General features: G+C 29.1%; 1 protein-coding gene and 1 non-coding gene across 2 annotated transcripts; one reads left to right on the top strand and one right to left on the bottom strand.

The window, feature by feature from the left end:
- The first annotated feature begins 288 nt into the window (after positions 1-288).
- On the top strand, positions 289-361 carry TRNAK-CUU (transfer RNA lysine (anticodon CUU)). Its single transcript has one exon. It is a non-coding gene; the product is annotated as a tRNA-Lys (tRNA).
- An 11,941-nt stretch (positions 362-12,302) lies between these two features.
- Positions 12,303-15,975, bottom strand: LOC111310777 (putative methyltransferase At1g78140, chloroplastic). Its single transcript, XM_022910182.2, has 8 exons — positions 15,517-15,975; positions 15,267-15,370; positions 15,040-15,180; positions 14,480-14,561; positions 13,895-14,088; positions 13,686-13,797; positions 12,915-13,022; positions 12,303-12,659 (listed from the first exon to the last, which is right to left on the bottom strand). Exons 1-8 carry the CDS (start codon positions 15,685-15,687, stop codon positions 12,519-12,521), a joined length of 1,053 nt encoding a protein of 350 aa, XP_022765917.2. The 5' UTR covers positions 15,688-15,975; the 3' UTR covers positions 12,303-12,518.
- Between the last annotated feature and the right edge of the window lie 202 nt (positions 15,976-16,177).

Genomic DNA, 16,177 nt, shown 5'->3' on the forward strand with positions numbered 1-16,177 from the left:
AAAAAAAGGAGCTCTTTCTTTATTTTTGATTTTTGATATAACGACATTAAGATATTTTATATTTCTCTTAGAATCTTTTTACTCAATTTCTTTTTTATTTTAACCAACTTAACTAATTATTGTTCGTTTTCTTATAAACTATCTTTAGCTTTCAAAAAATTATAAATTGATTTTTTGCTTTTCCATTTAAGAAATGGAAAATAAAAACAAAAAACATCATCATCAAAGTGGTTCTTAATAAATTGGATTTTAACTTTAAATATATAATAATAGGATAAATCTGCAAAAGCCCGTCTAGCTCAGTCGGTAGAGCGCAAGGCTCTTAACCTTGTGGTCGTGGGTTCGAGCCCCACGGTGGGCGTTTTTAATTTTACTGTATGCTTTGAAACTCCAGCTCCGGCCACTGCACGAATCACGGCGTCACCTTTCGTTTCTTTTCAGACTTGTCCAGGCCCATTCTCTATATTACATTTTATGGATGTTTCGGCTCAAATTCAATCTATCACACTTAGATTTAACTGTGGCACAAAATTCCCCTCCCCGAATACATGACTAATTGACACTGCAATTGCCTTCTCGTTTAACTCACTAATGTCACCAATTAGGCAACTAAGAGGGTGAAGTGCAATATCAATAGAATTAATCAAGTCAATAATAAATTTTGGCATCTAACTCACAAATCATCTTCTTAAAACCCTGCTTTCAAGCGAGAAGCAAACCATATCCCATTGTCATAATCGATAAGAGTTTTTAAGTTCCACCAAACATCAAAAGAAATTAAAAATGTGATAAGTTTTATATATTAGATATATTTATAAAAATTAATTAATTAATTAATTACTAAATGTACATACATTAAATCTTTTAACAACACTTATGAAATTCTAAAATTCTATCATTGTGTATAAAATAATAATCTTAACCTTATTCTCTCTACATCAACTAATTATTGAAGGAACATAACATTATATTGAGGGCTTTTGAATGTTGATTTAAGCTCGCCCAATGTTAGTAAAATGAATATGAATTCTTGCTTACTTACAATGCAATTGATAAATCATCAAAAATTTTAAATTATATATTTTTAATGTGTTTGATATATTATTTAAAATTTACCTAATTGAAGATTTTTAATGAAAAAATATTGAAAATGCTAATGTGACTTTTATTTTAACTATTTAATGTATTAAGTTAATTTTATTTAAGGAAAAAATGTTATCTAATTACATTAATTTCATATTCTTTCATTTTAACATTAATAATTTATTCTTTCCTCTTTAACTTTTAACAAGTAAAAATAATTATAAAATCATATATCATTTTTTTTATAAAAGATTAATAAAAATTTTACTTAACATTTAATTTCAGTAGCATAAGAACAACTTTTTATATCATAAATTCAGTACTTAAAATTTTTAAAATTAAAATTTTAATACATATCTTTTATTGATAAATTTATTCATTTATCAGACAGAATCTTGAGAGACAGCAAAAATAAAAACCCGCTCACTGCAGCTCTGTATTTTCATTTGGACCTTCAACAAAATTCTTCTACTTATAACACTTTTCATTGCACTTTTTTTTAAAATTTTTTTTTTAATAATGGAAAATTTTCTTTCTTTCGAAAGAAACAATTGAAACAAACTATGAATTGGTAACATAATATTCTCCTAAATGGCTTTGTATATAAAAGTTAAAGATAATCAGATCCAAACATTTTATTTAATAATTCATAATTAACACGATATTCTTCTGGAAGGTTTTTTTTTATATATAACAGTTAAACATTGTCTCACCTGAATATTTGATTTAATAATAAATATATATTTTATGAAAATTTAAATTGTTTTAAAAAAGAAATTAAAAATTCAACTCAAAATCTTTCTTGAATTAATTGTTGTTCCTCTTAATTTCAAAATCTATTTATTTATTTTATATTTAAAATTTTAGTTAATATGAATATTATTTTAATGGTACATATACCATTACTTTCCTGAACATGAGATTCGCAGTTACCTCCGACACCAGTTTTGGTTGCCGAGCTTTTCACCTTCGCTCCGGGCGAGCTATAGTTCAGTTTTTGAAACTACTTACGCTTTAATTTCGATAAAAACAGGTAAGCCCAAATGCCTCCTATCCCATGCATTATTTATTTATCTGCGATATTTTGATGTTTGATAATTATTTTAAAATTAAATCGAATTAAATTTTATAAAAAAAATAAAATTTTTTAACGTTTATTTTTTTATTCATAAAATTTAAACTTAAAATTTTTACTTAAAAAAATTAAAATTGTTATCACTCGAAGTAATAAATATTTATTATTCCGTGCATTATTTTTGTTACTTACTGATTTCTTGCTTGCCTTTCACTGTTCCACATATGGCCAGGTAACCGGAATGTATATGTAATTCAGCAACATGCATGTGCTAGGGAACCTTTTGTTCAGTGTATGCTTTTGCCAACACAATTTGCTTTCAATAAAGCTAAAAGAATGGACTTATAAGTGTAGAAAAAGAACATTATATTCGAGCGTCTTTGTTGATATCCATCTGTTTCAAATTGTATGTCCACTTTTTTACATTTTTTAGTCAAGTAAAATATTTATTTTGATCACTTTTTTATTTTATTATAATTTTATGAGTAATTAAAATATAAAAAAAATAAGTTATAAAAATTTCCAAAAAAAATACAAAATGAACATTCAATTTGAAAGATAATAAGCAGTTCTTTAAGAATGTCAAAATTTGTACCAAATTGTTTGAAATCACACTTATTTGGCTAATGATCACTAAATTTAACTATAATATATATATATATATAAAGAGTTTTATCTTGGAATAACAAAAAAACCACTCAATGTAATTATGCAAAAAGCACATTTGCATGGGACACGTGTCTTAAGTAGGGATGATAACGGGTCGGGTTTGGGTAAGTTTTTGCTCTCTCCAATTTGACTCGATTTTAAAATCATAAAATTTGTATTTGTACCCGATTCAAAATTTTTTAAAATTTTTTTACTCGAATATGACATTATATAAATCGTATCCAATCTAATCCGATCAAAATTAATAAAATATTATTTTTTAAATATAAATATATAAAAATATATATAAATAAAAATTTTTAAAAATAATTTTTTATATAATATTAGGTCGGGTTGAATTTGTCTAAAATTCGAACCCAATTTTCACTTATTAATAACCGATCCGATCCGAAATTCGATTTTCAAAAAAAAAAAAACTAATCCTATAAGGTCGGATCGGGTTGAAACCCGTCGGTTTCGGGTTGGGCTGCCAACCCTAGTCCTAAGACACGGGCGCAAAGAGCTCACTTGCTCCAACCCAAAAGACTATGGCTTCAGTAAAAAATTATCAACATTAAGGATGAGATAATAATAATAATAATAATAATAATAAGAAAAATAAGAAAAATATTCACAATAAAAATTTAACTAAGCATTTTAATTGTCATCAATAAAAAATAATTTTATTTATGATCTAATTAGAAAGTTAGGATAATTTTAAAATATATTTAAAATTTTTAAGATTTTATAAAAAAGTCAGGATAATTCTAAAATTAGTTTAATAAAATTGTGAGATTTTGCTAAAGATTAGAATAATCCTAAAATTAGTTTAAATAAATAAAATATTTTATGACAAAATTTTGAGAATTTTATAAATGGTTAATTTTTTTGAAATTTTTTTAATAAATATTTTTTATAAATTTCATCAAAGTATTGAAGAATTTATAGAATACAAATATAATAATAATAATAATACTAATTTCACAAAAAAAATATTCTTTTATAAATAAATTTTAGGAAATTAAATTTAAATATAATGAAAATAATATCTTCAAAATTAAATGATTACACATGTTTAATTGGAATTGTTCTTTGGACGAATAATGTAAGGATATTAATACTTTTTTCACTCATAATCATACTTTTAGACCCAACCATAATTTTGCAAACCTAAACGTCTTTTAATAAATTTTAATTAATTTTAAGATTTTTATAAAAAAGATTATATTTTTGGGTGGTCAATTACACCCTACAAAAAAAAAAGATTAGTGGTGACTCTGAAAATTTTTACTAAGTCTAACGATCGAGTCCCATTGGATGAAAAATCATTATGACACTCTTTTTTTCAAGTCCTGGTAGATCATATTATTGTTGTTAATTTTATTTAGTATCTATTGTATCAATTGATGTATTTCAATTATATTAGCAATTAGAAATGGCAACAGAATAGATTTTCATAATTTTTTAAGATATTCATATCCGAATCTGTTTAATATTTATAATATTCAAATTTGTTTAGATAAATATTATCTATTTAAATATTTGAATTCGTTAAAATATCAATTTATTTAAATTTTTTGTCAAAATATAAAATAAACAAAAATTTAATTTAAATATCAAATTCACTCTTAATTAATAATAAATAAAACTTATTTTTTAAAATTTGTAACTTTCTATAAATATAAAATTTTATATAGTTTACATATATAAACAAGTAACGATATGAATATCAATTACTATTCACTAAAATTTAAACAGATTCGAATACTAGATATCCAAGGAATATTATTTGTATTCGTTTTGAATCCATCACGAATAGTAAATCTTTTATTCAAATCCATTGATTATCCATTTATAATTATCTGAATTCGACATAAAAGGATTGAATAATAACAAATATACATTTATTTATTATCTATTAACATCCCTATTAGCGATGGTTTTTTACATTGAATTTGGTATCAAATAATATAGATTGTTTTTGTTGGTTTCTGTTGAATTTTATAAATTTTGGTGGAGTAGTTTATTTTAGCTAGTAAGTAAATATAAAACTATTTTATAATTTTTAATTTATTTTTTATTGTTTGATTATCTTTAACCTAATAACAATAAAAGTAAAGAGCCAAATAACCCTTGAAAATTGGATTTCTCTATTTTTTACTTCAACTTATTTTTTTTTTTTACACTTTATCTTTCTAAATTAAAGTTTATAAGTATTTCAATCTTTTTTAAAAAAGTAGTAGCACTTCTCTAAAGTTTAAGAATTTTAAAACTAAAATTATTTTTTCATTTATTTATTTTTATCTTAACATATTTTTATATGAAAAAGAATAATGCTTATTCATATATAATATGATTACATTAAGTATTTAAAAATATCATAATAAATTGATGATATTATTTGCTAATTTTTAAATTTATTTATTTAATTTTTGAATATATTGTATATTTATTTTGTATATTATTAAGTATTATTATCTACAAATCTATGTATATTTATAAATATATTTGTGTTAAATAAAAAATTTTGAAATAATATGTCAAAACAACTAATAGTAACATATACCTTTTTAAAAAAAAATCAAAATATTATATGGTATGATATTAACAATCTTAAATCATACTCCATATTTATGCATTTGATTCATGTTGAGACTAGATTTGCTCAAAGACTAAGCTTATCAATCAGATTTTTTTAAGTTCAACCTGACTCGATTGGTCATTTACATAATAATTTGTAAAAGATTATGAAAAATTATCTGATATAGCATAAAAAAATTTTGAATTTCATAAGTAGATTTAAAAATTTTCATATTTTTTTATATATTTTAAAATAAAGTGTTGATGAGCATTTTTAGAACACTCTTTAAGGTTTTTTTAAAATACTCTTTGTGGTTTTTTTATACACTACTTATTATAGGTAGTAATAATTTTGCATTAAATGAATAATTGATAATTTTATGTATAATTTTTAATACATTGGATGAAAATATTACTTTATACAATAATCTTAATTCTTAAAGAATGCTTTTAGAGCATTTGTCAATAAAATGTTTTAAAAAATAAAAAATTAATATAATTAAAAATAAACATACATAATTTTTAAATTAATTTGTAAATTTTAAAATTTTCATTAATATATAAATGAAGTCAAAGATTATCGGATTTGTACATTGGGTATTATCATTTCACATCATGGTAGCTAGTTATATTGACAATAATTTGGATTCAAACTAAGGATATCCCTTGTTTAAAAAGAAAAAAAAATTGACCATTAAAATTTGACGCAAACCATGCTTGAATCTAGGCTAGGCAAATGCTTTGTAGGGGAATTGTTTTTTTTTTTTTTTTGCCTCAAGAAAATTATTTTTCATTAAAACTTTCATCAAAGTACAACACCACAAGTCTGTTAGACAATCCAAAACCTTTACACCTGAACTCAATCTAACAAAGATAGAAACTACACACTCCTAAAATGGTGCTGTAAGATCATCCTTGCTTTAGGATAAGCACCAGAAAAGATGGTGGCTGCCTTAGCCATCCCCTCATTTTGCTTAGTTGCTATCCATTTAACTACCTCATTAGCTTTTCTTCGAATCGACCTAAATTTTTTCCTCAATAACACCTAACATTTTTACAAAGTCATACAATACAGGCATTAACTTCCACCCAGGGTTACTATAATAGCTGAACAAATTTTTAGAATCAGTTTCAATCACAATTCTGTTATACTTCTTCATTGCTAACTTCACTCCTTCCCTACATGCCAAAGTCTGCACTGTAACAATTACAGAATCTGTTAGGAATAATGACTCAAATCTCATAAGAGATCTGTTTGAGATTTGTTAAAGATTTATTTAGAATTTGTTAGATATTGCTTGACGGGTAAGTTTGACTTGTAGAAGAAAATTTCTAAAAGAAAAAAGATTCTTAATAGGTAAGTTTGTATGATTATAAATAAGTGAAGTCTTTATAGGGTTAGGTATAAGAAAAAGATGTAAGAGAGTTATAGGATTTTATAAGATAGACACCCTACAGGAGTATTATAGGTTTGTATGTTTGTTTGTGAGTGGATTACAGAATACTGAGAAGGTCCACATAATTATGATGTATAGATGAATATGGGTATGTATTTGATTGTGTTGAAAGGGTGTACATGGGTATGTGTTTGTTTGAATTGAGAATACTCTATAAGACTAAAAAAAATTGAGAGGGTTTATGCGTATTGATTGTTGAGATATTGATTATTTGATTTGTATATTTATAATTCTCTACAACTAGTGAATCTTTTTTCTCATCCGTGGACGTAGGTTGATTGGATCGAACTACGTTAGATTATTATCTATTGTGTGTTTGATTGATTGTTTGATTATGCTTTTGTTAACTTGATTAAATTGAGGCTTTTTAGCCTAACAAGTGGTATCAAAGCTGTGGTGATCTGAAGGTTCAAGACATGAAAATAGGTAAGCATAGAGGAGCTCGATTCAAGAAAAAAATTCGAGTTTAAGTTTTGAGAATTGAAGATCATTTGTATGAAGTGTAAATGCACATAAAAAAATGATTGTGAGACTTCTATTGTAGGTGGTGCCAAACATATCTAACATGAAAATAAATTATTGATTAAATTTGAGTCAAGGTAGAGATTGTTAGAAATAATGACTTAAATTTCATAAGAGATCTGTTTAAGATTTGTTAGAGATTTGTTTGAAATTTGTTAGATATTACTTGATGGGCAAGTTTGACTTACAGAAGAAGAATTCTAAAAGAAAAAAAATTCTTAATAGGTAAGTTTGTATAGTTATAAATATATGAAGTCTCTACAGAATTAGGTATGAAAAAAATATGTAAGAGAGTTATAGGATTTTATGGGATAGACACCCCATAAGAGTATTGAGAATTTATGTCTTATAGGTATGTATGTTTGTTTGTGAATAGACTAAAAAAAATTGAAAAGGTCCACATAGATATGATGTATGGGTGCATATATGTATGTGTTTGGTTGTGTTAAAAAAGTGTACATGGGTATGTGTTTGTTTGGATTGAAAATACTTCATAAGACTAGAAGAAATTGAAAGGGTCATGGGTATTGATTGTTAAGTGATTGATGATTTGATTTATATGTTTGTAATTTTCTACAACTAGTAAATCTTGTTTCGCATCTGTGGACGTTGGTCGATTGGATCGAACCACGTTAAATTATTATTTCTTGTATGTTTGATTGATTGTTTGATTATACTTTCACTGACTTAATTGGATTGGGACTTTTTAGCCTAACAAAATCAGCCTTCACCATTTTCCTAACACCATCCACCAGTTCATCATAGCAGTTCCTAACCACCACTCCAATACCGAACTTATTTATTTACTGACAATATGCACCATCACAGTTAAACTTCAATTCTCCTTCTTCTGGTTTACACACCATCTATCAACAAAAAATGAACATGAAGGTTGTTTCAAACCAAGTAGCACCATTTTCTTTCTTAATACCCTATAGCCATTTTTTTCAAAATACATCCCATCTTCTTTATAGGGCCACACCATTCTATCTGGTTCATTTGGCAATTCAAAGGTATTTTTAATATAGCTCATTTTCTTCATTTGTTAACCAGTGATTAATTGTAAATAAATTATTTGTTGGCTTATAAATTAGACTCTAATTCACATTCCACCGTTTTTAATTTAATACTTTCACGTCAATTCAAAATCACCATTTTTTTTTAAAAGATAGGGGGAACATGGCATGACAAAATGAATCATTGTATTCATCCCCCCACCCTTAATTCTTTTACCAAACAAAAATAATCATTGTATTTTGTAGAATTCATATGAGCCGAAAATTCATAGGCAAAAATTTCTTTATACCTAGTACTATTCTTAAAGTTTCATTGAACCAAATAAAAATGGGCCAAGTTTTTATTATAGTGGCTTTAACTCATCTTCCCTTGCCAGCCTGAAACTATATTCTACAATGGACTTTAAGCCTGGCTCAATTGTTTGGGTGGTTGGCATTGTACTATTTGAAATCATTCATGATATTAATCACCCACGATTTTCTTTTTTTCTTTTTGTAGGGAACGGTAACGTCTCTATTCCCCTACATTAGAGTGAAGCTACACGAGGAAAGTAAATTTAGTGGGTTAATGTTATGGTTAAAATATAATAAAATATTTAATATGACATTTAAAATTTAAAATTTTTTAGAGCAAATAGCGTATGTAACTCTTAAATTTTGGACCAACTTTTATTTTAATTTTTTAATTTTAAAAAGTTATAATCAAGTCATCAATTATCAAAATGTATATCAATATAATCTTTTTATTTACTGGATAATATAAATTAACAAAACAATCTTATGTAACATAACAAGTAACCTTTAAAATTTTAAATATATGAAAATTTAAAGTTAACTTAAATATGTGTAATTAAAAAATATGAAATTAAAAACAAAAAAAAAGCTAAATCAATACTTTGTTATTATTTTGTTTTTGTTTTTGTTTATTACTTTCTTTTTCCTTCCTTCTTCTTGCTCCTTTTTTTCCTCTAATGGCCAAGAGATAGAACCATTTGAAAGGGTAGCATATGGCCCTTCCACTACCTTTATCGAAAGTTGAAGTTCAACAATAGCTTTACCTTTATCGAATGAAATGCAGGGGATCAAATTGAATATTGTTAAGGCTAATCCAATCCTTCTCTAATCGAGATTTTAGCAACCTTGCTTTCTATCTTTTTCTCTGTTCCTTCTAAAATTAAGAAGAAGAAAACAAGAAGAAATTGAGAGAAAAGAAATTGATGAAATCATTTTCATTTGTTTTAGATTGGTTGATGGTTTAATGGCATTGGTTGATATTCAAGATGGTAAAAATAGTTTTTTGGTTCCTATTTTGTGGTGTCTTGTGTTAGAATTTTATAGGCTCTTATTATTATCGATAAAAATGAAGTTTCTTGTTATTTATAATTATAGGAAACTTAGATAATTTATCTTTGTTTTTGCATTAAAAAAATTGAATCCTATCAAGAATTTGGAGTTATCTTAATTTATAATATTTTTATCAGTAAATGTATACATTAGCAATAGATTGATACGAATTTGTGTTAAATTCTTTTACGAACTAATATATGTGTTGAGTTAATTTACATGTACTCAACAGATTAGTGAGAAACAAATCCTTATTGAGTCAGTTTAATATTTTATTTTTTATTGTGTTATGTTTTGATTTAATTTTTTTTTGTTTTTAATTCCATGTTTTTTAATTACAAAACTTTAAATTTTCATATATTGAAAATTTTAAAGATTACGTGTTGTGTCGAATGAGATTTTTTATTAATTTAGACGGTTCAGCAGACGAAAAAATTATATTAATATATATTTAAATAATTAAAGATTTGATTAGAATATTTTAAAATTTAAAAATCAAAATAAAATTCGATAAAAAATTTAGAAACCACATATGTTATTTATTTAAATTTTTAATATGATTTTTATATTATAAATTTATTAATTAATATGATATCTTTAATTTGATTAAGTCTAAACAATAATATTAACAAATAATTTAATTTTTTAAATTATCAAATTAATTAATATATTTATAATTTAAATATTATATTAAAAATTTTAAAATTTATATAATATATTTAATATTTTACTATAATTCTTGGTGACATTTTACTCTACTGATTTATTGGAGCATGACAGCGACAGCCAAACTTAACCCCATCTTTTTCCCTTCATTGCCCATGCGTAGCACTCCTCACCCTGAGTTGCCATTTGTAATTCACTCTGTGGCCAAAGTAAGCCACATCCGAGCTCAGGTCCCTGTAATCTGTCTATGCTGTGGTTATATAGAAAAGAGGCAATTAAACCCAACAGCCCCGATGTCCCCCGCCCCCTGGCCTAGTGGCCGAGGGGAGCCTACGGGGGGCATGAGGTCTAGGTTATGAGCCTCTTCCACCCCCTGTACTAAAAAAAAAAAAGTCAAAAAGCACGATATCTTGATCCTGGAGCCTCAATTATCATTACCGTACAGTACTTCAATTTTCCCAGATTCTTTACCAAAAAAGAAAATAAATTTCCAGATTAAATTTAGCTGATCTCCAACAAAGTCCACTATTTTGCCTGTGTTACACGTAGCCCACACAGCCTCCATTTGTCCAATCTCACTGCCTATGATCCAAATTCAGATTGTGGTACAAAATAATCTAGCAATCAAATTTCAAATAGATCCTTATGGCCTGAAGTGAAGGACCTAGTTCAGGAAGCTAAAACAGTTACAAAGATTCCAACATTCCAAATTATTGTGGCTCAGGGTCTTACTGGTTAGTGATTTGCACCAATGGGGTTGGAGTTACTTGGATTCTCCCACAAGAAAACCGCATTCTTGATAGCCATGTTTGTCATTGCTACTTCTGTGGGGGGCCTATTTGGAGGTAGGATGGGGGATTTGCTTTCCGCACGTCTGCCAGATTCCGGAAGGATCATTCTGGCCCAGATAAGCTCAGCATCAGCCATCGCTCTAGCAGTAATATCTTTCTTGTTTTACCTGATGATCTGTCCACAGGTGTAATGCATGGATTGGTCTTAATCATTGTAGCTTTCCGCATTTCCTGGAATGTCCGGCTACATACAAGTTTCTCAAACTCCCCACCCCCCACCCTTCATTTTTTTTAATATTATTTGTTAGATGAAATTACATTGTACATATTAAAAAAGCTGCATTTATCAAACCAGTTTAAGTCATAAGTTGTTACATATTTAGCATTTCGATAGAGCTAAATTAGAACAGACAAGTTCATGGTACAGGCTGGAGTCTTACTGAAGTAAGAAAATCAGGAAAGGAGAACCAAATCATTGTGTATAAAATATGTGGGTCTAAGTCATTTATACGAGTCCTCTATCAATCTCAATTTTGGAGGTGGACAAAAGTAAATGTATTCCAAAATGTCCCATCAAATATTGAATCATGGAATGAAGAGTCTAGATCATAGCATTGGAAGTTCACATATATAAAAGACATGAAAAGCCAAAAAAAAATGAAGCTGAGGCTCTGTTGTTTCATCTATTTTTTTCCTCTAGATCATTGGCAAAAGCACTTTACATAGCAATAGGAATTGCAATGGCTCTCCGTTGTTTCATCTATTCTTTCCTCTACTTCACCTACCCAAGGGATAGAGAGCGAGCACAAATGACTAAAGCACTAACAGAATAAGATATGCAAGAGCCATTGTCAGATACTATGCCTGAACGTGGAGATCATTCTCAAACTCAATCATTTGAATAAAAAAAAAAACATATGTTGCAGACAAGCGTTATTGAAGTGGATTACGAAGGCGAGGTTGACCTTGATCCCTATGAAAATGATGAGAAGACTGTCCTTTACCGCCAAATGCAACTAAGAGTTACAAATTCAAAGGCACACACATTGAAGAGCTACATTTTTGTTTGAAATGGCAACATCTGAACAGTCAAATTTGATCACATTCGGATAAGCATCAATGAAACAACGCTATACCTTTTTGCTTTCCATTTGTTTTGCATGTTTGTGAACGGTACAAGTCCCTTACAAATTAAAAATCATCTATATAAACCAAAGAACTGAAACATGAGAAACATAAACTTGGAAAAGAGACACTCTATAGCTTTACAAATTTGGCTTTGTAAAATTATTGAAACTACAATATATTGTGCAACTGTAATTAGGAAGATGGCTCGTTAGCTGGGCTTTCTAGCTGATATCATCACAAAAAGTCTATTTCTTATACATGTAAAACCAACTAGCCCACAAGTTCTGCAGAGATCTTCAAGTTCACGTTCAGAAAGGAAGATATGGCTGCCTGCGATTCCCATTATATTCTACACAGAAAAATAAGCCAACATCAGCAATCAAAAGAATAACCAACTTTCCTGATGCAAGAAAGGTTTAGATAAAGCTTCTTCAGTTAATTCAATAACACTGGGCAAATAATGAAAAACATGACAAATTCAATTCTCATTATTCAAAAAACAAAATCAAGTGCCAAATTCGGCTTTGGTATAGTGCATAATGAACTCCAGTCTAAACTTGTGAAGTGGTTAATGCATTTAGCAAAGCTGAAATAATTACCATACCTGGCGGAAAGTCCTCAAAAATGGCACAAACGCAAAAGGCCCATCAAGTATGTAGGTTGTAGCAACAAAAACACCTCCAGGTCGAAGAACTCGACTTATTTCAGCCACCTAGGTAAACCATTTCAAAATCATTTAAAACATAGAATCATTTAAAACATAGGCTATAAAAGGTAAAAGCTCAAGAAACAAAGAGCATGATCTCATGCCACCAAGTAAGCATTAGATGCAGTAGGAATACCAAAACAGCGTCTCAGATTCTTGTGCAGATCCATACATTTTGGAAAGCTGATTCTATAATATATGTTATTAATGCCAAGTTTAACACATATTTTATTTTTCTTCAGAAGCTATATTTGCCGGAAACAATTTTGCTCTTTTCAAATTTGTTCAATGACCTTAATTCTTATTGGAATAAGTATTTAGTCTGGAGGACATTACCAGCTTAGGGGGATAATATCCTTACTAGAGATTTCTCCAAAATACAGAAAATATTTATTTCAACATAGATTAATGTCAACACTTCCAGTTTCCTGGTGAACTCTATTTTCTACTCCACAAAGTGTACTGTTGGCATAAAACACTCATTTCAACAAAACATACAAGAGTCTAAGTTATGAAAGTTTTCCAGCCTTGCTGCCATCATTTTAAGAAATGAGCCTTAAGATTTCACCTTTGAGTATCAACCTATATCGTAAGCCCTTCTATGCCAGTAATATTAGGGACAACAAGCAACTGTAATGATTAATCACCACATTTAAAAGAACTGCTTACAGCTGTTGATGGTGAAGGCCAACAGTGCAAAGCAGCACCAGCATGCACAGCATCAACTGAACTTGACTTAAAAGGAAGTCTAGAGATATCAGCTCTGACCAAGGTCACTTTCCTTTGAAATAAATAAATAAGTCAGAGGTAACATCTCAAATTTAAAATTAAAAATATTTAAAGTCAAATGAGCTTAATCTAAAGGTGAACTTTTATACTCTTTGGGGAAGTTTTCCTCCTTCTCGATGAATTCATAGCATTGTCGCAGCATGTTATCTGAGAAGTCCAGAGCAACAACCAGTGAAAATAATCCACTCTTGGCAAAAAGTCTGGAGAACAACCCACTACCACAACTAGCATCAACAATGTTTCCACCTAGCACTGGCTTTAGGTAATTCTTAGCCATATCAAACTGCAATGTAAATCATTAGTTACTTACTGACTCTAGCACTAATGAAAGAATGAAACAACAATGACATGAATTGAGAAAACTATTCCATGCATATCATGCCAAATCAATTGCACAAATTGTAGGATGATTACACATTGATATTTTATATTTGTTAGCATTTCAAATATTGTTATTTTCTAAGAGTTTTCGTTTAATATACATGGCAGATGAACAGATATCACTTCCAAGGGACACCCACGCATGATTAAGATAAACACTGCAAGTGTCAACCTTTTAGGATCTCAGGTTGATGCTTCACAAAACATAAAGCTAACCTATGATATAAGCTGATTAAACACTTCATAGTCCCTTCCTAATGAACAAGATTATAGAAGTTGTCATCTCATATTACCTCTTTCTCTGGACCTGGAAAGCCACCAAATAGAAAACTTTGACGCCATCCCCTCTCATAGAGAAACGATACCACAGGAGTCCTGGTTAAGAAATGACCAACAGGCTGCAAGTAAGATAAAAGCAAAACAATCCTAGGACATAGCATCAAGCACATATACTAATTAAATGAGGGCATAAGTAGTGAGAGCAACATGCGAAATGGTCAATGGTGTACTAGTTAAACAACAGATCCGTGACCTTTTTGAGATAGCAAAACAACCCTTTCATTGACAGAAGATGTGGTTGGCAGAGTCAGTACAGCCTACTTATTTACAATTTCTATAATTAGAGAAAGGAAATAGAAAATAAAGGAGACAAAGGAGAGAAATCATGTGCCACAACAAAGACTCACTCGATTAATTTTCTATCTCCTATGACCTTTTTGTGAAACTAGTAAAACTCTTATTTTCAATCTCCTATGACCTGCAGATATTTCCATTTAATTTCAACTCTCAAATGCAAATGTTTACAACACTATCCAAAACTATAAAAGTAAAAAAAGGAATAACAGGGACAGACCTGAACAGTTCAGTAGTCAGCGGCATAGATTCATCATGCTGCTTGCACCCACTTGAGGCAACGAGGTCAAGATGCGTTTCGTTACCAAAATAAGTCTTGTTGCAAGTGTTACACTGCAAATTAGACCCAGCTGTCGATCCTCTGTTCCATTCCAAAATTCAAATCAATACAAACACAAGTTGAAATTGAAAAACGTATCATTTGAAAAAACAACAATATGAACTCACACGCATAAAGGGGAGTCACCGATCCTGGTTAATGGTTCATAACAAATGGGACAAGCTAAACCGCTTTCACCGCCACTGTCCTCTTTCTCCACCTCTACAGATTCCTAAAACATACAAAACGTTTACGAAGTTAAAAATTCTAAGAAAGAACAATAAAACAAATAACTTCGAAATCAAATTATACCATTTAAAATTGAAAAAAAAAAGTCAGAACCATTAACCCAATTATCCGGGTTTTCTTGTTGCATACCATAGGCTTAGTTTCAAAAAAGGCAGTAGAAGAAACGCGAACTTTAGCGGTTAAACTTCTTCTGAAGATGGGAATAGTGAAGGGTCTGAACAAGAAATGCGCCGAATTTCTATTGAAGAGTCTGAACAAGCAAAACGCGGGTCCGAAATTACCAGTTATAACTGTCGTCATGGTTTTTTTTTTTTTTCTTTGATCGTTTCACTATCTTCGTAGTAATTGAAGAGGCCTTTTTTCTTTCCTGAGAAGAAAGCGGATAGCTTTCGAAGATAGAAGAAGAGACTGTCAAGGCGACGTGGGTTTTGCAATACCTGAAATTTCAAGAAAAAATGACAATGAATTAAAGGAGAGGAAGAGATGCGCCGGATCTTTGATGGATTTTCTTGTCAACTTTTGGGTGTCTGGACTCGGCCATGGATAACTCCAAGGGAAGTGGGCTTTCTCTGGTTTTTTATAAACTTCTAGAAATAGGACATGGAAGGGCAACATATAGAACCGCTTCACAATGGATGGACTAAAACGCATTTCCAACCTTGAAAATAAAACCAACATTAATTCATTGCGGAAGGCTCTTAACCTTGTGATCGTGCGTTCGAGCCCCACGGGCCGTCTATATTTTTACTGTATGCTATGAAACTCCATCCCCGGCCACTTCACGACTCAC

The sequence above is a fragment of the Durio zibethinus genome, chromosome 1 (genome assembly GCF_047325235.1).
Source record: "Durio zibethinus cultivar Kanyao isolate XHJ-2024 chromosome 1, ASM4732523v1, whole genome shotgun sequence".
Classification (NCBI taxonomy): Eukaryota; Viridiplantae; Streptophyta; class Magnoliopsida; order Malvales; family Malvaceae; genus Durio; species Durio zibethinus.

Bases quoted from the DNA above. Each gene is read 5' to 3' on its own strand.
- LOC111310777 (XM_022910182.2), bottom strand. From the start codon at position 15,687: ATGACGACAGTTATAACTGGTAATTTCGGACCCGCGTTTTGCTTGTTC. The intron at 15,371-15,516 runs GTATGCAACAAG...TGTATGTTTTAG, and splicing joins TTTTTGAAACTAAGCCTATG to GAATCTGTAGAGGTGGAGAA. The intron at 14,089-14,479 runs GTAATATGAGAT...TTTACATTGCAG, and splicing joins TTCCAGGTCCAGAGAAAGAG to TTTGATATGGCTAAGAATTA.